Source organism: Ambystoma mexicanum, chromosome 3p (assembly GCF_040938575.1).
Source record: "Ambystoma mexicanum isolate Mex_15411 chromosome 3p, UKY_AmexF1_1, whole genome shotgun sequence".
NCBI classification, from domain to species: domain Eukaryota; kingdom Metazoa; phylum Chordata; class Amphibia; order Caudata; family Ambystomatidae; genus Ambystoma; species Ambystoma mexicanum.
The window spans coordinates 194,964,304-194,991,414 of record NC_090925.1 but is presented as its reverse complement, the minus strand read 5'-3'; the positions used below and the strand labels follow the sequence as shown (position 1 = coordinate 194,991,414).

General features: G+C 47.6%; 1 protein-coding gene across 1 annotated transcript in view; it reads right to left on the bottom strand.

The window, feature by feature from the left end:
- CLSTN3 (calsyntenin 3) overlaps positions 1 to 27,111 on the bottom strand; it is a 196,989-nt gene that overhangs the window by 12,239 nt on the left and 157,639 nt on the right. Inside the window, exons 14-17 of the mRNA XM_069650614.1 lie at positions 15,090 to 15,263; positions 13,421 to 13,566; positions 7,752 to 7,887; positions 5,363 to 5,541 (exon numbers count right to left, since the gene is read on the bottom strand). Of these exons, the coding sequence (XP_069506715.1) occupies positions 5,363 to 5,541; positions 7,752 to 7,887; positions 13,421 to 13,566; positions 15,090 to 15,263 (635 nt within the window). The remainder of the gene's footprint in view (positions 1 to 5,362; positions 5,542 to 7,751; positions 7,888 to 13,420; positions 13,567 to 15,089; positions 15,264 to 27,111) is intronic.

Sequence of the window (27,111 nt, the reverse complement as noted above, 5' to 3'; positions counted from 1 at the left end):
TCTGCCTCAATGCCAGCAAGACAGAGATCGTCCTCAGTAGGACCCCTGCTCCCGCTTTCCCACTTTCACTCTGGCCGGCCTCCTTTGGCCCTGCGCCCTCACCCACTAGTGAGGCAAAGAATCTAGGGGTCATCTTCGACTCCACTCTCTCCTCCTCGAACATCTCGGACATCTCTAAAAAATCCCAAGACCAGCTGCACCTCCTCAGAGGTATTCAACCTTTTCTCACTTTCCACCAGAGGCTTACCATCTCCAGAGCCCTGGTTCTTTCTAGACTGGATTACTGCTACAGTCTCTTTCTCAATCTTCCTACTTCTAATCTCCGACCTCTACAGCTCATCCAGAACAGAACCTCACGACTTATCCTTGGCCTCAAGCCCAGGGACCACATCTCTCCAGTGCTGAAATCTCTCCACTGGCTCCCTGTGGCTGCAAGGATCAAGGTCAAGACCCTCTGCATAGCCCACAAGGCTTTCTGGGGCTGGGGACCACATTACAACTCTCTCTCCCTAAATACTCTCCTTCTCGAGCCCTCCGCTCATCCTCTTCCAACTCCCTGCGGGTGAGCCGATTTTCAAAACAGAGATTTGGGGTAGATCTTTATCCTCTGCAGGTGCCTCCCTCTGGAACAGCCTCCCTGCCTCTCTCTGTCTTGAGCCTGATCTCCTTAAGTTCCGGAAACTCCTCAAGACCTTCCTCTACTCTTCCTCTTTCTCTCTCCCTCTCCCTTGTTAACCCCCTCTCTATTCGTGCCCACTTCCCTCCTCCCTCTTTCCCCAACTCCACTTCGTTTGCTGACTGGTCGCCTGCTCCACCTCCAGAGCCAAAAAGGTCTCAGGCTCCCCTGCCAGTCCTCGCACTTGCCCCCGGGCCATTGCACTCTGATAACCACTACTGCACTTCTGAAATTCATTCCATGAGAAGGGTAACCTCTCGGCACTTAACCCAGGGCCCTGCTGGATTGGGCGCACTTGTCTCCTTCCCCCTCCCTTTCACTTCTTGTCTGCGCATTTACATTACCTAGAATGTACTAAGCCTGGTTCGCCAGGGCTAGTACAGTAGTTTTTTTGTTACTGTATATCCTTCTCCCCCCGACCCTCTATCACCTCACTCGCTGTCATGCACTTGCACTATCTGAAACGTTGTTGGCCGAGTACGGTAGTTTAAGGATTGGATGTTGTTCTCCCCCTCCTTCTCCCTTCTCTCCTCCCTTCTTGTCTTGCACTTGCACTAGTAGGAAGGTCATCAGGCCAAGTTTGCTAGTCATTTTTGCTAGATCATTTGCTTTGAAGCACTTCACTCGTGTATAAGCGCTTTATAAATAAACAATTACAATTACAATTACTATTACATCCAACTTTCTCTAATTAATACTGCTCTATCGTAGTCCTTTGGTCCTCCAACTCTAACTCTCTGCAGGTCAGTCGTTTCTCCAAGCAGCGAATGGGGGTAGAGCTCTTTCTACGACAGGAGCCATTCCTCTGGAACGCCCTCCCTGCCCCTCTCAGACTTGAGTCAGATCTCCTTAAGTTCTAGAAGCTTCTCAAGACCTTCCTCTTCTCCTCCATCCCTCTCCCCCATCCCTGCTAATGCCAGCTCGCTGTTACGACTGACAGCCTGCTCTCTTCTTTGTTATACAGGGTCCAGGCAGGCTCGAACTGGCCTATAGGGCAATAGGCCCATGGCCCAACCAAAAACACAAATGCTGGTGTGGGCCAGTTTGTTTGGTCAAAGTGGGCCAATTTTTGGGCCAATGTGGTCCAGTCTGATGAGTTACTTCACTATGTGGCTAATAGTTTTGACCAGGGTTGCTGAATAAATATTCTTTAAAATGCACAATTTGAATCACATTTTATTTTTTTTTAACTCCCCTTTGGGTACTATTCAAACAATGTCACAAAAGGAATGAATAGCCACTTGCAACTGTCGGCCACATTTTCATTGGTGCCTGAGACATTGTTATGGCCCAGTCCGACCCTGGGTCCAGGCCCACCCCCCCGACCAGTCTCCCTCAGCACCCTGCATTTGCCTTCGACCTCGCATACCTGATCTGACTGCTGAGTCGGGTCTTCCACCCCTCATCCTCGCACACCCAGACCCTTCACCTTCCCCCATAGCGCCTGCCCTCCAGGCCTCACCCAGCACTCCCCCCATATGCTCCCGTAGCACTTACCCAACCCCCCTGTACCCCTTCTCTCCTGCATCCCCCTGTCCCCACCCTTACCTTCACCTCCACCCCCCAGCACTTCCTGTTTGCTGCACTTGCACGATCCGGATGTCACATGGCCTAGTAGGACCGTTTATCGTTGTTTTATATCCTCCACTGTTCCCTCCCTGCTTAGTCTTGTGGCACCTGGAAACACTTTCTGCTGTATAGGCGTCATATGAATGTTCAATTAATAAACAGCCTTGATTGCTCACACACTGACACACTGCTACCAATGAATGATCCATAGGAGGCTAAAGAAGATGACTAGGGATCGGGCAAAAGCTCTTGACACCCTCCTCCATATATTATTTAAACTTCTGGGGCTTCTGGCCAACACTGGCAGCATCTGGTTACAGTGACGGCAAGACAATCAAGAGTACCAGATGCCAGAAGAGGTGATAGGTAACTGCAAGCGAAATCTTCTTGCATGGAGCCATGGCCAGGAATTATGACCGCAACGGCCAGAGGCCAAACTGAATCGTTGAAGTCAATTGACCATATGAGAGGCATATGGAGTTGATGGGCATTTACACGCTCAAGACATATGGCTAAAGACGGGAGGAGCAGAACTGGCCTGAGGTTCAAGAGCATGGAGGAATCTAGCAGCAGCGTAACCAGTCCAGATGCAAACAGGGAATTGCTGATAATAGGTGTGATAAAGAGGTGGATATGGAGGAAATCAGGTGGGAATGAGAGCAACCACTCCGCAGTGGACGGAGGTTTGTTGGGCGAAGTACTAAAGCAGTCAAAGCCAATGGCTCCGTCCAAAACTGCAGTTTTGCCGTTGGACAATGTCTGAGGGCTTTGGGGCAAATAGGAAAGGTTGTCACAGGTGAGAGGCTAACTGAGTAGCAATCAGAAGATGCACGCGCCTATTATTCGTATTATTATATTGTTTCAAAAGTGAGATCCCCAATGCAGACACACAGTTTGATTTTTGGCCTCTTCGATGGCCTATAGCAGTTATTTGGCTGTGTGGCATTTGGAGATCTGTGCTTCCGCTTATCTTTATCTCCACTTCCTCTTAAGTCGGGAACACACACTTGTTGCCTTTGTGGCTGCTCAGATAATCCATGAGTCTTTTTCAAGTCGAACCCTATCAATGATGGCTGGAAGCACGTCAGCCAACTGGGCCTTCTGCATTTTACAGCTACTCTTGTGGAAAGCTGTCTCAAATTGGGACCAGCTGGCGTCCTCAGCGGGGAGAACAGTGCTCGTTTTTTTCATGTGTTTGCTCCTAGCTGTCCCTTCAGCAAACCTTCAGAAGACTACTTGCGCGCTCTGCATATTTTCTAAAAATGGGTGTGAATGATCAAGGAGGGGCATTCTGGGAGGGGCGTGTTCAGGAGATTTTCGGGAATTCAATAGTTCCTCTTCAAGAGTGATTTCTATGCAGATAACTATCGAGGGCATAACAGAAAACATGTTACACCGAATTTCAGGGGAATGTACCCCAACGTGCCAGGTACTCGCCCATTTACTAGAGGTCGCTTCCGCGACGTCATGTCATCTTGCGTCATTTCCTGTGCTGCTTCACGGTTCTATGTGGTGACTTTTTTCCCTGCACCCCTATCAGGCTTGCCCCACATATTCTAGTAGGGGTAACATATTCTATTATTAATCCCGTCCTAGAGTATTTGGGAAAGTGCTTGATTTTCGTGGGAGTGCAATGTTGGGGAAATGTTGCCCCCGGGCGACCTATTCACAGGCAACTTTATCAATGCATGCTGTGCTTCATGTATGATTATTTGCCTGCCCCCACTTAGTTTTGGGGACTTGAGGGATACATATATATGCCAGCCCTTTGGCCTTGTGCCATGTGAACAAATCCGACATTTTTGTAGCTTTTAAAAATCTTTTTGTAACCAATTCTATAATTTCTTTAATTTCTCAGGAAGGTGTAGACCTTATTAATGATCCCTTGCATTGCTATTTTCCCAGAGCCCAGTGTGGCTTTCTAATAAACAGTCTAAACCAGTGGCATTCAAACCTTTTCATAGCAAGCCCCGCTTTGAATAAAAATACTATGTCGGGGCCCCTCCACTTGGTGGATGCCCCCCCTAGGGAGCCCAAAGAATGCCTGGTCTAAACTTTCCAAAAACCTTATGATGCACAGACGAATTAAGAAAGAAGGAATTTTTTATTAAAATGTATCCAATTTATTATGCATTACTTTAAACGGTTAATTTTGCGATTTAGAATTTTTGGATTGCTCACTTAAAAAGTAAGTACAGCTATTTTGTGAAATCAAAACCACAAGATATCTATTTTCTGTTCAGTTTTTGTATTGAATGTGTGATGGTCCAACCAGCACTACCTGCACCAGGCAAGTAGTTAGCGAGGTGCTCCAGATCAGGGCTTGCCTTGGTCTTGTAAAATCAAGGACTTTACAATGTTCTCATCTAGTGGTGGTGTCTGTAGGCATGGAAACACCACTGTATGCAGCTCTGCAGAGGGGGGCCTGTTTTAAGACCTCACTTACTTGTGTTTGCTATTCTGAAGACTGTTCTGAGTCCTCTTGACCTTGAAATCCAGAAGCTAAATGTACTTATTAACCTCATATAGATTTTTGATCAACCTGTATTTTTTGTCTTGTTAAGAAATCCCAACCTTTTGCAGGAGTAAACTGGTGCAGCCACCTTTCCCCTTAGAGAGTTTTAGGAACAGAACAGGGTTATGCCAGTTCTACGTCATGAAAACTCCTGCATAATAACATAAGTAAACCCCCAGAAGCTTTCCGTATCGAGGTACCAGAATATGAAACAAAAACACTACTCCTGTAAACCATAGTCTGTCTGTTTGTGTACCCCTTAAACCTGTGTGTGTATGTGTACGTCTCCCTAAAATCTCCTCTCATTGTGCACTTATGTGTGCATGCGCGTCTCTGAAATATCACCCCTATGTCCCAGCTGGACAGCTATGGGGCAGCTACCCATACTGAGAGATTGGGTTGTCCAACTCCAGGACTGAAGGCTGTGATCCTGACGGGTTTTCAGGATATCTCTCATCATGAGGAAAAATGTGCATACATTTAGAATCATTGTATGCAAATTTATCTCGTGAATATTAATGAGGGGTATCCTGAACACCCGACATGGATCTGCCTCTCGAGGCCTGGAGTTGGACATCCGGAATCTTGACACCCCCTCTTACCTCCATTGGGTTAACGGTGATGGTCAAGGCCGAGTCATCCCAAAACATTTCGCTCTCTTTGCTGCCGTTGAGGCCCACACGCCGGTGGATCGAGTGTATGCGGACGATGCCCAAGATGACCATCAGTGCCAGGAATCCTGCGCACACCACGATGATGATGGTGGCGGCACTGGGGACCACTGAAAATGAGTGTGGAGAGAACAATCAGCTGGCAGAAATAAAACAGGTTTGCGTCACCACACAAAGGCCAGGACACAGCAACATCTGTCCCCTGTCTCGCCTCCATCCAGCCCAAAGGTCGAGTGCTCTTCGGTGAATAGAGCGGAGCCCAGAGGATCGACCGAAGCCCAGAGGATCGACTGCACATGGGTCTGCTCTGGGTTTGCTTTGCCTAGCAACAAATCCTGCTATGCCAACCAATACCTATCAACGTTGGGTGTGGCTTCTAAGGTCTGCCATGATTGCCACCACAGGACAGCAACATAGGGTCTGATATTTCTGTAGACTACTACCAACAAGTGTGTTAGATGCCCGAAGATGCTTACAAGGGTACTTTATCCACATACAGTAGCCAAAATAGTATTTATACCTGTCAACTTCTGTCACTCCAGTATCTGCTAGGATTGGCAATGATTTTCAATACTGCCACCATGCGGTCTGCTATTTCTACAGGTGGCTTCGAACACGGGTCTGTTATGCCTATCAATGGAAGCTAAGACACAGTCGTGCATGCCTGTCAACATATAGACCATCAGCTACCATTCCCCCTCGAGTTACCAATGTTTGTGGAACCGCACAATGCACCACATTCCCTAGAGGAGTGAACATCTCTGACATTCTCTTGGGATGCCACATCACTTGGTGAAAAGAGCCACTGCAGACCTCCTCTAGGATGCCACACCACCTGGTGAAGAGAACCTCTGCAGCCCTGCCCTAGGATGCCATGCCATCTGTTCAAATGAACCTTTGCATACCTCCTGTAGGATGCCACACTACCTGGCAAAGTGAACCACTGCAGACTTGTATTTGTATTGTATTTTGTATTTTATTGAATATATATAGCCCTTTTTTCCTCTAGAATGCCACACCACTTGGTGAAGAGAACCACTGCTGCCCTACCCTCTGGTGAAATGAACCACACCATCCCTCCCATAGGATGCCACACACTTGGTGAAGAGATCCACTGCAGCCCTGCCTAATGATGCCATGCCACCTGGTGAAATTAAGCACTCCAGTCCTCCCTTAGGATGCCCCATCACTTGGTGAAAAGAACCACTGCAGATCTCCTTTAAGATGGCACATCACATGGTGAACATAACCACTGGAGACCTCCTCCAGGATGCCACACCACCTGGTGAGGAGAACCACTGCAGACCTCCTCTAGGATGGCACACCACCTTGTGAAATGAACCACTGCCAACCTCCTCTAGGATGCAATTCCACGTGGTGAAATTAACCACAGCATATCTCCTCTAGGATGCGCCACCACCTAGTGAAATGAACCACCGCAGACCTCTTCTAGCATGCCACGACACGTGGTGAAATTAACCACTGCAGATCTCTTCTAGGATGCCACGCCATTTGGTGAAAAGAAACAACTGCAGACCTCCTCTGGGATGCCACGCCACCTGGTGAAATTAACCACTGCAGACCTCCTCTAGGATGCCACATCACTTTGTGAAAATAACCACTGCAGACCTCTCCTATGATGCCACAGCACCCAGTGAAAAGAAACAGTCCAACTCTCCCCTAGGATGTCACACGGCCTGGTGAAAAGAATCACCCAAACTTCCCTTGTGACACCACACCACCTGGTGAAGACAACTACAGCAGTTCGCCCCTAGGATGCCACAGCCCCTGGTGGAGTAAACAACTCCAAACCCCTCCTTGGGTCATCACAGCACCTACTGAAGAGGCCCACTAGAGTACACTAGGATACCACACCACCTTGTGAGAAGAACCACTGTAGACCTCTGCTAGGATGCCACATCACCTGGTGAAATGAACCACTGCAGACCTCCTCTAGGATGCCACACCACCTGTTGAAATGAAACAGTGCAGACTTCCTCTAGGATGCCACACCACCTGTTGAAGAGAAATACAGCAGTTCGCCCCTAAGATGCCACAGCCCTTGGCGGAGAAAACAACTCCAAACCCCTCCTTGGGTCATCAGACCACCCAGTGAAGAGGCCCACTAGAGTGCTCCACTAGGATGGCACATCTCCCTGAGGAGACATCTACGTCACCTCTACCCTGGGACATTATGCCCACTGGAGGAGAAACCCACGCCCCTCCGCATCTGTAGGAGGATGCCACCCCAAATGACAAAGACCAAATGCCCCATGCGCCGTCTCTGCCCCCTTCACCCTATGATACCATGGGTACATACTGGAGTTGCGGTGGGTGCTGGCCAGGCTGTGCCCGGAGAGCTCAGGGGGCATCTGGTGACCACTGTGAACAAACTGCTGGGCAGACAGCACGTGGTTAGGGTGGGCCACTCGGTTCATGTTGTGAAGCACATTCACCTAAATGGGGAGAAAGAGGGACAGCGGGAGGTAAGTGAGGGAAGAAGGAGGGCCACAATAGAAAGGAGTGAAGGCAGCAAGAGGTAGAATACAATTAGAGAATTCAGCCTGACAATTAGTCCAAGTTCATACCCACTCACCCACAATGATGAACTAGCATCACCACTGCTATCATCATCATCAGTCCCCACTGGTACCTGGGGAGTCGGCTGGCATAGCCTGAGAGCGGGTGCAGCAGCTATTCTATCCTACACATGATAGTGGAAAATGTTTTGGTGGGCGGAGGACCAAAGTATGGGAGGTTTGGGAGATGTATTGACCGGGCGGTGTGACTGGGGCAGGATCAGCCCAATGGCAGTCATGCCTTCCTTGGACTTACCTCTGCCTCCTCCACACTGCCTGACCAACACAATGGCCTGGACACCTCCTGGTTTCCTGGTAGGACAGTCAACCATAGGAACCATGAACAGTCGGCGTGTGATGGGAACAAGCAAGAGGGGTGCCTTTATGTCTTGGTTGACGCCTGATAGGGTTCCACTATCATCGATCGAAGGGAATGGAAAAACCACATGGGATGACCACTATCCAAGTCTTGCCATGAAAGAGAGAACCATCAAGGGAATCTTCCAACCAGTCCACCATTCTGACCTGCATGACCTGAACAGAATAATCTCAAATATACACGCCCCTGCTCCATAGAGCTGAACCATTTACGGTGTCCACCACCCTACCCTGTACGGCAGAATCATGTCTACCACTCTAACATGCGCAGCCAAACCAACACGAGAGGTCTAGTATTTACCAACATGGCAAGCATGGCCTTTAACCAGGACTCAACCTTGGATGTATAACTGCGACCAACTGGTTTCAGGACAAGGCATCATTACGAGGTTGGCGGTAACCCGCCAGTGCTACCAGTGAGTTGCCGCCGACCTCGTAACACTGTTTCTGCCGTCTGATATCCCGGTGCCACCGGGATATTACAAGTCCTGGCGGCCCGGGATGTCAGGCGGCGGGAACTGTAAGTCCCCATTTCCTTGTAGCCCCTTAGGACACTACGGGAATGGGGACATGGAAGCCCCTTCACTGCTTCTAACGGTGCCGGTGCTTCCGTCGAAACCATGCCTGAAGGGGCCGGTGCTCCCGGCAGGTCTGACCTCCTGGGAGCACCGGCCCTCAGGCAAACTCGTAGTCTGGCAGTCCAGGAAGGGTGCCGTTGCGTTCCTACTGGCACCCTTATTTCTGGACCGCCAGACTTGTAATGAGGGCCCAGGATGACACTAACACTGATATTGGTCCACCAATGTGCCTCTGGTTTGGGGGACCATCCCTCAAAGAGCTGTTGCACCAATGGGACCAAGCCCTGGTGGGTCTCCAACATATATATTGAGAGTGGGCTATCAGTCTACATATTTGTATTTGTATTTTGGGATTTATAATGCGCACTGAACAGAATGAACTGTATAATGGCGCAGATGACAATCATAATAGATAGAGGATATAGCAGAATTCATATCAGGCCCTCCTCATAAAGAGGGCTATCTATCTGAACAGGAAGTTCTTTAGTGCTTGGTCGAACTGAAGAAGCAAACTCATAGTCTCTCAGTTCCAGTGACAGATAATTGCACCACTTTGGACCAAAGACAGCGAATCTTCTATCGCCTCGTGATTTATAGACTGAATGTGGGATAGCCTAAAAAATGCCCATCACTGGAGCGTAATGGCCTCACAGGGGGATACGGCTGAGATAGCTCCCTCAGATATAAAGGGGCGATGGATAGATATTTATGCATCTCTGGGATCCTCAGCTTGAACTGCCACACACGCATGCGTGCACGCACACACCTGCCTCTGTTTGCTTTTCTTAGTTCAGTTAATCATGCCAAGACGCTAGGAGCCAAATACTTTATCCTCAGATGCTCAGAAGGGTAGTCATTATTTCTGCACAAGGTTGCAACAGAGTGGTTCAACATCCACATTCAGTATTTAATGAGGAGTGGAGTTAATGAAAAACGTCAACTCGATTCTGATAGGTTGTTGTAGGGAATTTGACACAGTCTATGGACCTGCAAGCGGCATTCAAAGCCCAGTGAAAAGGTGAATTGCATGAAGTGCTTTCATACTGCACAAAGCGCTTTCATGCGTGCAGGATACAAATGCCAAGCAAAGGCTGAAGACGCAGTGTGCCTCCATTTGGACGGCCTGCTAATTGCACAGGCAGGTCCATGCTAGCCAACACCTGCTTGTCTGGGGTCCTCTCTCTTTGCAATTGTGATGTTTTTTTGTTAGGGGTCTTAATGGAAGTCTGAGCAGTCTAGTGCTTCCGTGCCTTTTCACGCCCGCTAAAATAAAATAACAGCGGTTAAAGCTGGATGTGATGTACGTGCAAGGTAGCCGGCATCACAATGAATCCATATGCATATCATAGGGATTCCCGCCTACATGAACATTGAATGTCGCGCGACAGGCGTTCCTATTTTCTGCATAGAGCTTTGTTTGGAGGCGGTGTAGACTTTACTCCTGTCCTCATTCTACAGCCAGAAAATATGTTCAAAATGGGACAGAGTATAACTTACCAATGGAGATCTTGTCTTCGCTGGTGGTGAATTAGGGTACAGTCCATTTCACACATGTGTCAAAATGCACGTTTGACATCTTTCCCAAGCAAACAACGTCAAACTTAATGCGACATGTTTACTGAAAATGCATTTTTTATTTTCGCCCAACAGATGTCACTGCTGCCTAACTCTTTTAAGTTCTGTGTACTATATTGTGCACACATCAATCCAATATATGTATAGTTCTCTAAGGATGTCTGTGCATTAGGGACTGGGCACACACATGCACTGGCACACAAAAGCACACATGCACACATATACCTATCCTTACTTTGAGACCCAGAATATCGCCTTCCAAAATTCTACAAAGCCAAAGAGGCTATCCTCACATGGACGATAACACGTTGGGCCTCATTACAACTGTGCCGGTCTGGAAACAAGGGTGCTGGTAAGCCTACCGGCACCTGACTTCCCGGCCACCGGACTTGGAATAGCCCAGGAAGTCAGGCGCTGGTAATTCATTACTCATCCGGCGACTACCTGCCGGCTACCGCCAGACCCGTAATGAGGCCCATTATCTCTAAAAATGAGAAGCAGGACTGCTTACAGGCTTCAAATGACTGAAATATATAATAGCCATTTTATCTTCACTTCCAAATTTTGAGGCTGCCAAGTCCAGTGTACATATTTTCTGACAGCTATATTTGTCAAATATAAAGGTCTGTGCTCATCCTTATGTTCACAAAATGCTCTTTGAGTTTATGTAAAGCAGTCATGAACCCTACATGATGCTATTTAAGGGTATTTAGAAAAGTACAACAGAAAAGTACCAGACTGTACATCTTGGAATAATAAACACATATTGCAAAAACATGCATGTAGTCTTTGTAGGTTTCAATAATAGGCGTTGCTCAGTTAGACAATCAATATTAATGTTCCTAATATGACTACAATATTTACTGTAACTGATTGTTATAAAAGAATACTTGTAAACATTTAAAAAGAGCCAGTATAAAATCTTAGTACAATAAAAAAAATTCCCTTTTAAGTAGTTTCTTTTTGCAAGAATACACACACTTTTGTCTCTCAAAAAGTCCTTCCTTGTTGGACAGGATGATGCTCAGATTAAAACCGATGCGTTTTTTCTTGTCTGAGCACCGGACAATGCTTACTTTTGTGTGCGATCCACCGGTATGTAGTATTGCTGAAGTCACACATTTGTAAGTGTATGCTCACACACTAGTAATGAACAAACTATACATTTGTTGGCTCGCAGCCTGATCTGATGGTCCTGTACAGGGTGTGTCGGAACCCAACACCACCGTAGCTAAAACATGTCCGCTTCCCCCTCAGCCCACCCAATGTGGACAATGTGCTCTCAGTGTAATGGTGACATCCCTGCAGGGCACACACAAAGAGAATGTATGTCTCCAAATACCAGGACGGTCCCCACTTCAGGGTAGGCCTCTGCCACTGCTGCCTTAGTTCCGTTTTCAACCATAAAAAGCACAGCAATCCATAATCCTCCTAACCCCTCCTTAAAGATAGCGGTTTTAATTCTCTCTGGTCGCACTGCTGTCATCAATGGCTGAAGAGGCTCTAGCCGATGCCCACCCGACAACTAGGCAACCAATCACAGAGTGAAAGAGAACGACGAGAGGGTGAGAGAGAGATAGAAAGGGCGAGAGGGAGAGAGGGAGAGAGAGAGAGAGAGAGAGATGGAGAGGGGGAGATAGAGGAGGCAGAGAGAGAGGGTGAGAGAGACGGAGAGGGGGAGGTAGAGCGGGAGAGAGAGCGTGAGAGGGACAGAGAGGGGAGAGAGAGAGAGGGCGAGATGGATGGAGAGAGAGAGGGCGAGAGAGAGGGCGGGAGAGAGAGAGAGGGCAAGGGAGATGGAGAGGGAAAGACAGATGGGGAGGGTGAGTGAGAGAGAGAGGGTAAGAGAGATGGAGATGGAGAGATAGATAGGGTGAGAGAGAGGGTGAAAGAGGGTGAGAGAGCTGGAGAGGGAGAGAGAGATAGAGAGGGAGAGAGAGATAGAGATGGGGGATGGATAGGTGGAGAGAGAGGGGGGCAAGAGAGATGGAGTGGGAGAGAGCGAGTGGGAGAGAGAGAGCGAGAGAGAGAGAGAGGGAGCAAGAGAGATGGAGAGGATGAGAGTGATGGAGAGGGAGAGGTAGAGAGGATGAGAGAGAGAGGGTGAGAGAGATAGAGGGGGAGAGAGAGAGAGCTTTAGAGAGAGAGGGGTTGAGAGAAATGGAGAGGGGGAGATAGAGGATGAGAGAGAGAGAGGGTGAGAGAGAGAGAGAGAGGGTGAGAGAGATTGAGAGAGAGATATAGAGGATGAGAGAGAAAGGTTGAGAGAGATGGACAGGGAGAGAGGGATAGAGAGGGTAAGAGAGGAAGGGTGAGAGAGATGGACAGGGAGAGAGGGATAGAGAGGGTGAGAGAGCAAGCACAATGTAGCTCATTTAGAGCTCCAATGCATTCAAGCCATGCATAAAGCTTTTCTGCATTTCATTTCAGTTATGGCTCATTTTCCTTGGTTTGAATGGAAGAGAGGAACGACAGAATGCAACGTATGTTTCCAACACTCCCTTCCTCTCCTTCATACAAATACTCAAGCATTTGTGCAGGCATGGATTTTCATGCTGGTGCAAATACTGAGAATTACTATGGAGTCCTATGGGGTCCGCTGGCTTTTTACATCAGCAAAAAGCTGGTGGACTCCTTAGGAATCCATTATAAATGTCTGCCATGCATACATGGCAGGCAGCGTTTACCCAATTAGCACAGCAAACGGGATAGCAAGCAATCGCATTCTAAGTACCAGAGGGGAATGCAACACGGAACGGAATGCACCGTCCCAGGCTTCTCCCTTCACACTTAGTTCCCGTAATAAAGCATGATTCTTCTGCCCCTATATCCCCTACCCCAGCGACTCACTCTGGGCATCCTTGTGCCTGGGACAGTACCTCAATGGTGAACTCGTTGCTGGAGTAGCGGCCATTCATCTCAGTGCAGGACAGGTGGAACTTCCTCTCGTACAATGCCGCGCCGTGGCTGATGTGGTAGCGCACTTGCCTCAGGATCTCTTCGTACACCGCAATGCTCTCCACGCCTGCCAAGGTTAAAGGGAAGGTGAGCCTGTTTCTGCAAGGAGCTGCTCCCCACTTTAGCATCATTTTCCTGCTCATTCTCAAAAATTCAAGCATGGAGCTCGCCCAAAAGGGGGACCAGGCAGAGAGTTTGAGAGCAACTGATAGAAGGGGTGTTGGTTATCAGTGATTATAGCAAGGACCCTTTCTGTAAATGAGTGCATGTGGAGATATTACCAGAGGTGACCTGAGAGACTCCACCTGGTTATTTCATGGACTATCTGACTGATAGGTCAGGCAGGGTCCACCACTGCTACCTTTGCATAGCCTACTGTTGCTAGTCTCACCGTGATTGGCTGACCATTGTAACCATTGGTTTTGATTTGCTGAGCAGATTTTCAGAATAAGGTGGACTCAACAAGGTTGAAGCCTTTGAGCAACCAAAGGTGCGTCCCCTTCAATGACTTTAGCATGCACCCAATCCATGTCTTGCATTGGCAGAAACCATCCTCCAGTGCCACAGCCATCCCTAGGACTAGAACATAATTACTCATCACTTGGCCCTCTTGATTTTTCGTTTGGACTACAGCTCCCAGGATCCTTCACCACTGACTATGCTGGCTCAGACTGATGGAACTTGAAGTCCAACACATCTAAAAGGCTACATATTAAGTAACCAAGGATTAGAGCAAAGTTCCTGTCAGAGTGGCGCATTGGCGTAGGCTTCACCAGACACTATGGCATGGCTCCTCTACATGGATGACCACAGGAGGACTCACCCTCTGCTAGATATGCCACAACGTTTGTCCTTGGAAAACCATGCCAATCTCTCGAGATGGTTTTTGACCTCTAATCTTTGACTCATCATGCCCTCTGGGAACTACAATCTTGTTCATGACTTTGATTGATTTAAGGGGGGATATGTACTGTGTAAAATGGTGCCTGCCTTTGACTGAACACTAGAGGCCTAGCTTTAGAAGGTGCAATTTGGCTGATCACAAGATAATCGACCTTAGGGGCTGTATAGAACAGCTTATGCCTTTGGGTGTCCATAAGAGTATTAAGACTCATAACAGTATCAATTACTCTGTCCTTGGGTGACCAGAGAGCGGTGACTCTCAGGCTTCTATGATATGGATTCTGTCCTCAAATGCAAACAGTTCATGTATTGGGGAAAAGCTCAGATGGCCAGGTTTTAAGCGTGTGCTGTGAATGACTAAACTGAAGACCCAGGCGACCTTCCTTAAAAAGGCAGCAAACCTCAGAATCAAACAGATAGACCTAAGGACTCAAAATGTCCAGAGAGTATTAATGTGCACCTGTACATTTCCACCCTCCCAGAGGAGCTTTTTTTGCAGCAACTCAGCTCCCAGGACTACCTGCTCTCTGGAGCCAGCTCCCAGGATCACCTGCTCTCTCGAGCCAGCTGCCAGGACCACCTGCTCTCTGGAGCCAGCTGCCAGGACCAGCTGCTCTCTGGAGCCAGCTGCCAGGACCACCTGCTCTCTGGAAGGTTGTGATGGCAACATGGGATGAAGGAACTTGCCTGAAATTGACACGTATGCAGATGTGTTGATCAGTTCCAGCCCTCGTTGCTGCAGTGTGGCCAAGTCTGGAAGCACCAGTTTCTCTTTCTCTGGGTCCAAGTCGTCGCCCACTAACGAGACTTCGCAGCCGTCTAGGTTGTGAACGATCTCATCTGACATCCGAGTGTCCGTCACTGTGCAGATCCAAAAACAAAAGGGATTCACTCCGATGACTTACCACCTTCCTACCCTCAGACGGGACACTGACAATATGAAATTGCAGGCTCTGGATCACACTTTATTCTCAATGCTTATTTTTTGTTCTTTATTTCTGTGATGTTTGATCTTTTTGATAACCTTTAAACACACATTTGCAGTCAAAGTCAGAACCATGGAGGCTCTGCTGTCTGGGTCTCTGCTAAACCAACCACATGGTATTTAAAACATATGTATTTTATGTGTAATGTATGTGTTCAAAAATTGGAATGGTTTTCCAGATGATCTCAATGTCTAGAATCATATATTATGGCAAAAATGGAAATTTTCAGGGATGTGTCTGAAATAGAGTGACATTGCATAAGTCGAGTGGAAGTAATGGGGGTTTGGTATCCAGTATAAATATTCCCAGAAACACATCTCCAATCATAATGTTTGCAGAAAAATATCAACAGCAATAATTTCGACATAGCAATAATATTCCCAAAACAAAATATTTCTGAACCAAATTTGGTGATAAGATTTTGAACCGGCATTTACCGCCACCTAAATATTCCAAGAATGGAGTTCAAGAAGTAAATTAAACTCGTTCTTTAATAATGTAGGAAGTACACATTTTCAATATTGACAGCGTGTTTCATTGGAGATGTGTGCACCAATGATGTTATTACTGGTGATAGGGCAGCTGTGCTGTTGACGATATTGTTGCCATAGGCGATATTTCCACATAAAACTGGAGATTCAGGGAAAACAGGTGGGTGAAATAAAGTACCTGTTGAACTGAAAGAAAACAAGTGAGGGATTGAGGATGCAGGGCAAGCGTTAAATGTGTAGGTTCTCTATAGGCGAGGTGTACATTAGTGTACAGGCACGTTATAAATGCCCACTCATATCATATCATACACTCCAAACCAGGACAAGAAGGAGGCCAATGGGATTTCTTTTAAATATAAATGAAATGAAAGATGTGTTGGTCTCAAAGAAAACAAGTGGAAGTTTGCAGAAGAAGACAAGATTAATGGAGCCCCCATCAGCGGTTTATCAGGAGATGACATGCATGAACGTTTACACGGAAAGTGATCACATACTAGTGCAGCTCACTTAAAAAAGATCGCAAATAAAAGCATCCAAAAATACTCTTATTGATTCTATCAAACATCAAACGACAATTATGATAAACAATGATGGTAACTATATTCTACCAAGGGACAATTTGTTTTTTAGAAAAATAATCATTCCAAAAGCTTCTAAAAATAGCAGGAACGTGCTTAAACGCTCTGGATTTCTAACTTGTAGAAGCTTAACATTTCAAAGGTACTTTTTCAGAGATCTCTGAAACAAAGGGGAAGTGTGGCTTCACTTTGAGTAGGAAATATGTGCACAGTATTTGAGTGCAGTGCATTATATGGGGGAACTCATCTTGTGAAGAGGCTGTATGAGCATTGGTAAACATGGGAGGGATGGAAATACAAGAATGCCAGAAATATATTTATTTACTCAAAGGTTTTGTAACGCTCTTTTAGCCACTTTGCTTTGCTTCAATTCTAAGCACTTGAAGACATAGATCATTGGATAAGGGGTACTTCAGCTTCACAAAGAGGATCCGAGGGTGCAGAGAGAGTAAGGGGGTCTGAAGCAACAAGAAGCAAAGCTGAGGAGTGGTGCGCCATCACGACAGCGGAACAGAGAGGGTGATGGGCATAGTCAAAGAACTAGAGCAAGGCTTCCAGCATGTGTGAACTGGGATGCCTGCGGGTGAGGAAGACGGTGCGATGATGGTCACCTGACCCAGCCTCGATCAATTACTCATACGCCATAAACAGAGTAGCATTGCTCTCAATGGAGACAACGGGGCTGCCCTACACTGCGCAGTGTGGACTAGTGAACGAAAATGAGGTCATGCAAAAGAAAAATGGGAGTGTTTTGTGTTGCGCTGTAACGGCAGCATGGGAGATCAGATGAGGGCAAGAGAAATAGGTGGCAGACAAGAGAGCGCAGAGAGGCAGGGATAAAAATACAAGCACCATCATTTGTGTCGAAATAGCCTGGTGAATCGGGACTCCACCCGACCGGCTTTTTACTACGTTGTGCCCAGTCTCTGCACTTCGTGAAGATGGATCACTAAAGGACAGCAAGCATGCAGTGAAGGAGGCTATGACGCTGGGTGAGGAGGTCCTAGATCTTCAAAGATGGCTGCCATTGTAAAAAATGGCGGTTGCCATTGCCCATTGGGCTGCATGAATTTGACCATGAACTCCCTGTGACCTTTCGTTGGCAAGGATACTCTGTCAAGACTTGAAGATTTTACAGGTACTAAACCTGTGATTCTTCATTTCCTTTTCCCTACAAAGTAATAGACAAAGATATATTTTGATTAATGTATTGTGTGTGAATTTCATGATTCTACTTGATTCCCGAGAGCTCTGCTTTGTCTACTCTGCCCTGTTGACCACTAGGAGAGTCAGGAAGACTTGAGGGTAACCCTGTTGCCCAGCGGTTGGTAAACTGCTCTCAAACCATGAGGACAGGGGAGAGCGGAATCCCCTTAAAATCTCAAAACCCAGCACACAGTGTCGCCCCTCCCTCCTCCAAAACAACAGTACCCATCAGATTGTCCTGCATATCAACCCTCATTCTGATCACGCCCCCTAGGCTAATTTCCTCTGTGGCTGTTTGGCACAGATAGTGAAGATGGGAGGGGCAGTTCAGCTGCACTCACAGACTACCTCTAGCGGTGGCTGCCAAATATATATGCCAATTGGGAGAGAGGAGGCTTCCAATAGATGGTGTCCCTGGACGCCTCGCTAATCGTAGAGTAACCTCGGAGGTAGTCTTCTCAAGGCGCTGCAGTGTTCAGGACACAATGGCATCTGCACGAAGGATGAACTCGATGGCCTTCCGCAGCTTCCTATTCTGCATGGCAGTGGAATTCCCTGCAGAGCAAATGGGTTCGTCCTGCATCCCTTTTCTTGTGGTGGATGAATGACATCTCCCATATTGTCTGCGGAACGTCCCGCATTGGCACCACCAGCTGCCAAGCAGTACATCGGGGTAGTCTGTCAGAGCTTCATGGCCCGCAGCAGGTGCATGATGCCGTGGAGGTCCTTCGCTGAAGGGAACGGACACTAGGGCCAGCTTCTCCTGCCTTGTCCGCTGCCATGTCTGGGTCAGGTGGAGTATGCCGCGTAACATCCACATCCTCTTCATCATCATCCGCATCATCATCTCCATCTGCTTGGGTGCGAATGTGGACGGCTCTACCTGGAGGTGTGGATGTTGACGTGACGGGTGCTATTGCAGAAGTGGTGGCGGTGGCTGTGGCAGAGGAGGCAAGGATGGTGGCACAATTGCTGGTGATGGCAGAAGGGATGTACTGGCAGAGATCGTGGCAGACGTGATAGCAGTGGTGGGGTCTACAGATGTGGAACTGTGAGGTGTCATAGTCATAGTCCTTCCCCACCACATTGCAGGATGTGTCCAGCAGCAGTCAGTAGCTGTTCCCATGATGCGTAATGTGTACAGCGCACTAGATGCAACTGTAAGCGCGCATTGAACTCTGCATTGTGAAATGTACCCATTTTGTTTCACCCGCTGTAGTTTCTGCAAAGCCCATTCACTACTGCCGCGTGGGTCAGCTCGCATTCGCGCACTGCTCATCGGCTTTCCATATGTGGTACTGCATGAAAATAGCTCTACAGGAATACCAGACAGCTCGTAATGAGGACCACAGTGTACTCCTACTTGGGGCTCCTGTTGAGTGAACCGGAAGCTGTCCCTGCATTCAGTTCCGCGTACATGCCTGCTGGTTGTGTACAGTTGACAGCTTTTGATAGGACAGAAACACTTTCATTTTGGCAGGGGTGTGTTCTGCGGTTAATCTATTCAGCAATACATTGGCACTATATATCAATCCCACATGCCAGCGTGTAATTTCCATGCCAGTGGGCTATGTGCTAAACATAATATGCCTGATTTCGTGCAAACACTAGTAAACAGGGGGCTTTCGGTTCCTTAGCAGGCCGTGTAACGCGGTGATGCATTTTGTGGTGTTGTCGTGGTGCATGTCAGAACTAGTCATTTGCTATGGTTTTGCAGATTTCTGGTACTAGGGTAAGCGGTGTAAATTATGCTTTGTTGGTGCTTCTGTTCCATTTAAAGCTGTACAAGGGCACAGATATTGAGCATTAACAAGGGATTTCATTGGTGCTGCTTTGAGAGTGGTCCATCTCTGGAGCAAGGGGGTGCTGGAAGGTGGCACCATGCTGGTGGAAATGTTGAATGGTCATGACCTTCTAGGCGGTAGTAGTCAGCCATTGCTGCACCTGTTTGACTCCAACAATGGGCCTTCCCATTGACTGCCGCGCCTACTTCAGTCACTCCAACATTACACGGGCACCCTGAAACCACTACCACATCACTCGTTGATCACTCTGCGATGCCACGAACAGAAGCGCTGCTCTTTCGGGAGTCAACACTGCCCCAAAAAACGAATGACATGTACCTCTACTGGTTCGTTTTGACAGAGCAGAACCGCAGCCCTCAGAGAGTGGCACCCCACACTTACCGAGACCCAGCTCCCGAAGGCCTTATCGCAGACACAGACCGGAGGAATGAACCGGGACCAGCCTTCAAGCACGCAAGGGCTGAACACCACAAGAGAAGAAGGCCTGCACATCCTGACCGCTCAACTAGACAAGTGCAGTATGTTGAGTGGCATTGTGGCGAGCACGGATGCAACATGGGATGGCCGCCTAGTGCTAGTACAGTTTGCTGACAAAACTGCACAAAACTGCTGCGTGTTTCACTAAAACTCAAATGAGCCGGAAAATTGGCTGTCTTTTTGAAAATAAATGCAACACTCAAGAGGCGTCTGAAGACAACACTCAAAGAAACCACGAGGGCAAAACAGGTGACAGAGAGGAGCTATGAGGAAAACACCAGAAGCAGAGGCCTTCTCATTAACACTCGTTCTTTAGCAAAACACGCCACAAAAATCTGTTACCTTCTCTGTGCAACAAAAAAAAGAACCTACTATTGAATACAGAGCCCTGGATCACAGAGGACTAAGCAGCAGTTATACACAGGGCCATCTCCACAGGCTACAAGATCATCCTTGCCAACATAACGACCAAGAGAGGAGGAGAAATTGCACTTGTACAGGAAACTCCAGTGGGGTCATAGCCACACCATCTGACAATCTCCTAGGCGACGAATCACTCCCCTCACTCTGCTCTATCTTCTATATATCAATGCCGAGCTTCCTTAGCATCTACGAACCACCCCCACAAAACTCATTTTTTTGCCGATAACCTGGCACACGCAGTTGCTCATCTTCTCGGCGGAACACCAACACCTCACCATTTCAGAGACTTCGGTCTAGGCCGGCAAAAGTGAGAGAATGCGGATACAAAATAATTCTCTGGCAATTCTCTGCAACCGGTTAAAGGATCAACTCGTGCAGCCGGACACTCATTGCATGATGCCTTCTCCAATGAGAATGTCACCACTGCATCTTTCCAAGTTCTCGAACCCTGCGGACACCACCTCTCCACCCCTTTCAGAATCTTCCCCCAAGCACCACCATTACCAAAGTCATTCACAGGCCCACCACCAATCTGGCCATGGAAGTAAATCACGCTGGACATGCCCCAGCCCGCGACTGGAAACCAGACTGGAACACAGCACAAATGAATCACCCACATGCATACCTGGACACCCTCACACCTATGCCCCAAAGAAGCATTTCACATTTTGATAAAGATCACCACACGGTTTATCCCTAAACGTAGCCTCCTCAAAAAAGAAAATCAGAACATCGAGAATGTCTATAGAAATAATGACATACCAACAGACCGAATGGCTTACCTGTGATATTTACAGATATATAGAGCAGAAAGGATCAAAGTGAAAAAAGCTCATTACACATACTGGCCAGAGTCAGTGCTACACGGTAGTCTACAAATTCATCTACAGGTTTAATAAATCCAGCAGCACGTACCACGGCACTAACATCATCTCAAGAGCTCTGCGACTCCACTGCAGCACATTTCTGTAACAACATTTGATAAATCCTGGACCACCTGGACGAGAACACACCAAAGAGATTTCCTATTCCAGCCCTGACAGCCTTTCGTTCCTTCTCGATTCAGGATTTCAAGCCTGGCTCAATACTAGTACACCAACAAGCTTGCCAGAAGACCCATTCCTCCCCAACAACTACAAAGCATCCCACACTAGCGCCCTACCGTCAAACCCTCCTCAACGCTTCCATTGAACAAGACTTCGCCCTTGGTGTTTCAAAAACGGCCTACTTCAAGTCTCTTGTCAAAATAATGTGGTGGTTACCCATGACCCAGCAAACCACTGACCAATCTCCCACCCACCATTCACCACACAAATGCATGAGAAATGTATTTACCAACATCTACAGGGAGAAGTCAGAAGCAACTTCCTCCAAGAATCACATCATGGTTTTAAACCAGTGAGCGGATCAGACTCCATGCTGTGCCCCATATACGACAGCGTAAAAAATAAGACGCATGCCAACTCGTCGAGTGCGCTCATCCAATGGGACATCTCAGTGGCTTTCTATATTATCAGCCAAGATTAGTGAACATTGGCTTAACAAGAGCCACTTCACACTTGATCATTTCATTGGTCAGTGACAGACTGAAGCAACACACAGGGCCACTTTCAGGTAATGTCAACGCAAACTCATGTGTGAAATAACCCGAAGATCCAGTTTGTCTCCTCCCTTTTTTAACATCTTCATTACCCCACTTCTGGAGCTTCCTGTAACTGAGGCCTTGCATGCTCAAATTACGCTGATGATACCCAAACCATCTATAAACTCAACTCCAACTCCTCATAAAATGCACCACATGCCTAATGCACATTGACTCCTCGATGATGACCATAACCCAATCAAAGCTGAGCTTATGACTTGTGGTACCACACCAGTGAACCCCATACCGGTCCCCTGCCATGAAGAAATAGGATCTTCACCTCCGCTGACAACATCAGTCAACCACCTTGGAATCTTAGTGCCCTGTGACCTCATATTGTAACCACAGTTTAAAGCCAACATAAGCAAGTGCCTCATTCAACTCTGAATGACCCAATGCACTCTACCCCACCTGACCTTAACACGCAAAACGATGGCAATGATCGCAGAATTGGCCATGCCAACAGCCTCTTCCTGGGGCTCCTGGACCACCCACCGAACAGACTACAAAGAATCAAAAACCTGTCAGCTGAACTTTTTCAGAGACATCAAAGAGACTAATAAAAATGGGGGATACCCTTCAAAACTCCACATTCTGGCTAATATGCAATGGACCAACACACAGCATGCGACCCAGAATCACTGGCGATCAGGCTCATTTGGGACAGTTTCAGAGACACTAATCAAACACCCCAAAAGCACCAGGTCAATAGCCTTGATCAGAATGTTCCCTCAAATTTAAACATTCTCCTTCCCCATTCAGCCTCTAACCGACTCACTCCTACCACAACCATTCCCTGTGCGCAGCATCAACTGCCTAGACACTAACCACACTAGCTGAGCAACACCCCCACTCACTTCTTTAGCACACCCACAGACCAACGGCAGTGGCTAACAATTTCCTTGAAGCACTGCCTCCAACCTACTGACCCGGGGACTCCCTTCTGGATGAAACGCACACCCAACTAGAATCATCCCAGCGCTCAGGACTCTGGTAATTCCGCCTGCAAGCATCAAGAGCACAGGATTTGGTTCAGCGTCTCGCTCTATTCCACTCCTTTCTTGTAGGGTCACGCAGAGCGAGGCTACTAACATGACAGACGTGCACCATACAAGACCACCAGGTCGTCTGGCAGTGAGTATGAATGCCAAGGCTGCTCCTTGCACTGATGTACTGAGGTAGCCATTTTTAGGGTCATGGCGGCCTGGGAAGAGAATGATCTACACCCATAATTATTTTCAAAAAAGGGGAGAAATGTGGTGCCTGTTTCCTTTCTATATCAGAAGAGCGCTTTTCAGTGGGATAATCCAGAAAGCGTGATGCACAACCCACAGGGCTTTGATTTCGATTCTGCTGGGACACGCAAGGCTGTGAAGTAACCTAAGGTTTTGTGGTGCGCTGTCTGCAGTGCAGTTTTAGGAGCAGGTGTGCTACCGTGTTTGACATGGAACCGTTTGAAGTCTTTGTAATTCCTTTACTATATATATATATATATATATATATATATATATATATATATATATATTAACGACGCACGGAGCTAACTCCTCAGAGGCAGCAGCCTAACCAACTTGTTACACCTAATGGACATTACTAGCCAATGGCTCTTGAACCACAGGGATTACACCCTCGGAATTACCAATATTGCCTTGAGAAAGACGTGTCGGCTGACCATCACCCACAAATCTATGTGTCTAGAACTTTATTTCAACCTAATTAAAACACACAAAAAACAACTACAGCAGAAACGCTCAAGATCCCTCCTGAAACAAGGCTCTATATACTCACCCTGCAAGATAACCAGGATGCTCATCCCTTTATATATATATGGGTGTAGGGATGCCGCAGGCCTGGCAGCAGGCAACTGTGAAGAGGTGAGCATGGAGGCATTGTGCCGCAACCTCATCTGTGATGCAGGGCCCACGAGTGGTGAGGGGACAATCCCCTGGCCACCCACCCGTACCATAGGCCAGGGGGCAGTGACTCATCACATTAGCTACAACAAGACCTGAGTCCCTTTAAAGAATATCCAAAGTATAAAAGGAAGCTGTTCTACGAGCCCTGACGCTGAGACCCACTGGTGGCGAAACATGTTTCCCTTATAACAAATAATGTGTCATTACTAAATAACACCTGCACCATTACCTGGACTTCAAACTGACATGTTGCACCTAGATGGATCTACTGCCCGGGGGATGCTGGCTCTTCCCACTCAGTATGGACCCCTGATGTATCCATGAATGTGTGGGTATCAGAAGAATTCAAAATAGGCAGACAGGATTTCTATAGCCTCCGTCAAAAGAATCGAGAGACCCCTATTCCTCAGACACACCTGAAGTAAAAGGCTTGTTAAAACCCGACCAATCCCAAATTCACAAAATAAATCCCTTTATCATTATCAGGGTATTTATTGAGCACAGACCTCGCTTCGGGAAGGGACGGGGTGCTTTACAATCATAGGGGGCAGAATAAGGGTAGGGAGCATAGAAGCAAGGGAGTGGGATCTAACAGGGGAGGGAAGTCAATAGTGAGCAGTGGATCTACAAGTTACTAGGGGAGGAAACAGTGGGGATCCCTCACATGTGCAGGCTCTTACTGGGAGCCCAGCCCATGTGGAGGGGATGCGGGCAATACATAAGAGGTGATGTCTGGAAGATTTAGAATACATCTTAACCTCTGGCATTGCTCTGGGCAACCCTCCAGACCATCGTTCTTCGCCTGCCAAGCCCTTACAAAAGGGGAAAGACCATATGCAAACCAGGCCTGGTCCCACCCCCAAAGGGGCAGTCCAGCCCAAACTGTTTGGTCACATCCCTTCTGCACAAGACCACAAGCATCCCCAGACATGTTTTGGTCTTGTTAGGCCTCATCAGAGAGGAATAGCTTGGTTTTCTAGACCCAGGAGGCACAGGACCCATGTCAGGGCACCCGTCCCGATCAGGGTGACAATAGCAAAACATAATAGGGGATGGCTGGAACGTTTAGAATGAATCTTAACCTCTGACATTGCTCTGGGGAACACAGGCATACATAAGGATGTTCAGAAGTACAACAGGTGTGAGAGTTTGGATAAAAAGAAGGAGAGGTTGGAGAAGCAGAGCAGGCTGGAGATTAAAGGAAGAGCATAGGAACAGGAGGCAGTGGTGAAAGGAGGAATAGAGGATTAGGAGGAGGGACTATGATCTGAGGAGGAAGAGGTGAAAGGAGTTGCAACGGAGCAGGGGGAGATAATACAATCTGAGGAAGAGGTGGTGAAAGAAGGAGCTAAGAGGTTACAAGGCGTTCGAGGAAGGACCAACGGGGACACCCACAACCCCTCCCCCCAACCTCAGAGGGTGTGTAAGAGAGGTGGAACATGGGGCAAGCACATGGCAAAGCATTGGGAATGTATTTGGTGAGGCTGGGGTGAGCCAGGTCCCTGAAGGAGGAATAGGTGAATACCCCCCAAGAACAGGCTTCATGGCACCTCAGTGGGGTCAGACAGGCCATCTGTAAATGACCTTGGGAGAGGGAAATGTCCCAGGGATTAATACCTGTCTTCCCTCTAATCCCCTTTTCCCTCCTTGCATAGGACAACTGAACAAATGCCTTTCCAGATGTGGTGGTCTAAGGCCTGGAGATGCCTATGAACCACTGTCTACCATTGGTTGTACACTACAGAAAAGCTTGGGACCAGGACATTCTGGACAACCTATGGTTTCTGTCAGGCAAGTCAGAAATACACCAGCAAAAAATGAACCTCTTAATTGCTATGGGAAGCAAGACATCCTGGGAATGAGTGACACCGCGGAGAGAAACTGAGCATCCGATTCGGGAGAGAATCATTTAATTTTTTTGTTTCCCTTTTGAGAGACTGCTTTGTGCGACATCATCAAGTGCGTTTGAAGAAGAGACCGGCCCAAGCGACAATTTTCAAACGACTATTTTGTTTCCCTATTGTTCCAATGTCCTAAAGAATTGTCATGATGGCAAATCCCCAGTGGCATGCAGGGAACCCAAAGGTTGCTTGCCTTAGAACTGGAGGGAAGGGAACTTTGGGGGGTTGAGATGGGAGGGACGATGGCTAGATAAGCCCCATCAGTGTCTGCTACGCACAAAGCACAGTATTCGCATTTATGACATGTTAGTTTAAGTTATCCCTCATTTCTTGAGAATCATTATAATCAAGTCCTCCTGAAAACCACCTTTTAGAGTCATAAATATGATTATCCCCTCTGTCCTTTTGCGACATTGGTAATTCAAGCTGTAGCCTCCTTGCGCAATCAACGCAAGAACGAACAAACAAGATTACTGCCCGGACTCAAGAGCGAAAGCTGAGATATTTACCAAGCGTCTTTGAAGTTTGTGTGAGGGAATGAGTATCCATTGTGCTGATCAATGACTTAATTGTGATGTCCGTTGGCATCTTAATGGAAGCAGCCACCCGCGAGCCAGCAATAGCTCGCGGACAATATGAATGCCCACATTGTTCACCACTTTAACCAAGGCGGGGAATATTCCCAAGCACTCCGAGTAACCAGAGGTTGTACTCCATGTTGTGGGGGTCAGAATAAAGTACACGCAGCATCTTTGGGATTTTTGCCTTAAATTTGACATGGTCTTCACCCATTCATCATTCAATCACTGGCACAAATGGGGCGCAGTAGCGAGGGCGTGGGCTTGGATTAAGACTACACAGTGTATCGTTGGAGTTAAATTGACGCAAACGCAGAGCTGGTCTAGTCAAGGCAGGAGATATGTTTTGAATACATTGTTACGGGTGCAGCATCTTGTGGAGCTCCACATGCTAATAGACGTCTTTTAGCTTAAAAAGGTGGGAGCAGCACTTCGTAGGCTGGACCTCTTAGGACAGAAGAGATTCATTGGAGAGTAAGGTCAAATATCCCAACCTGGTTTCCTGTTTCTAGAAGGTTGGAATGGTCACTTGTGTCAAAGGTCGCTGAAAGATCTAGAAGGCATTGCCACTTCCTTCTCCAAAAGAGTTGCTAATGGCTGACATCGGAACTCACTCCGCCCCTCGTACCAGGATAAAATAGGCTTGTGTGGAGGGTCTAAGATACCGTTAGGCCAAATAAGATTGTTTAGGTGATAGACTACAGCG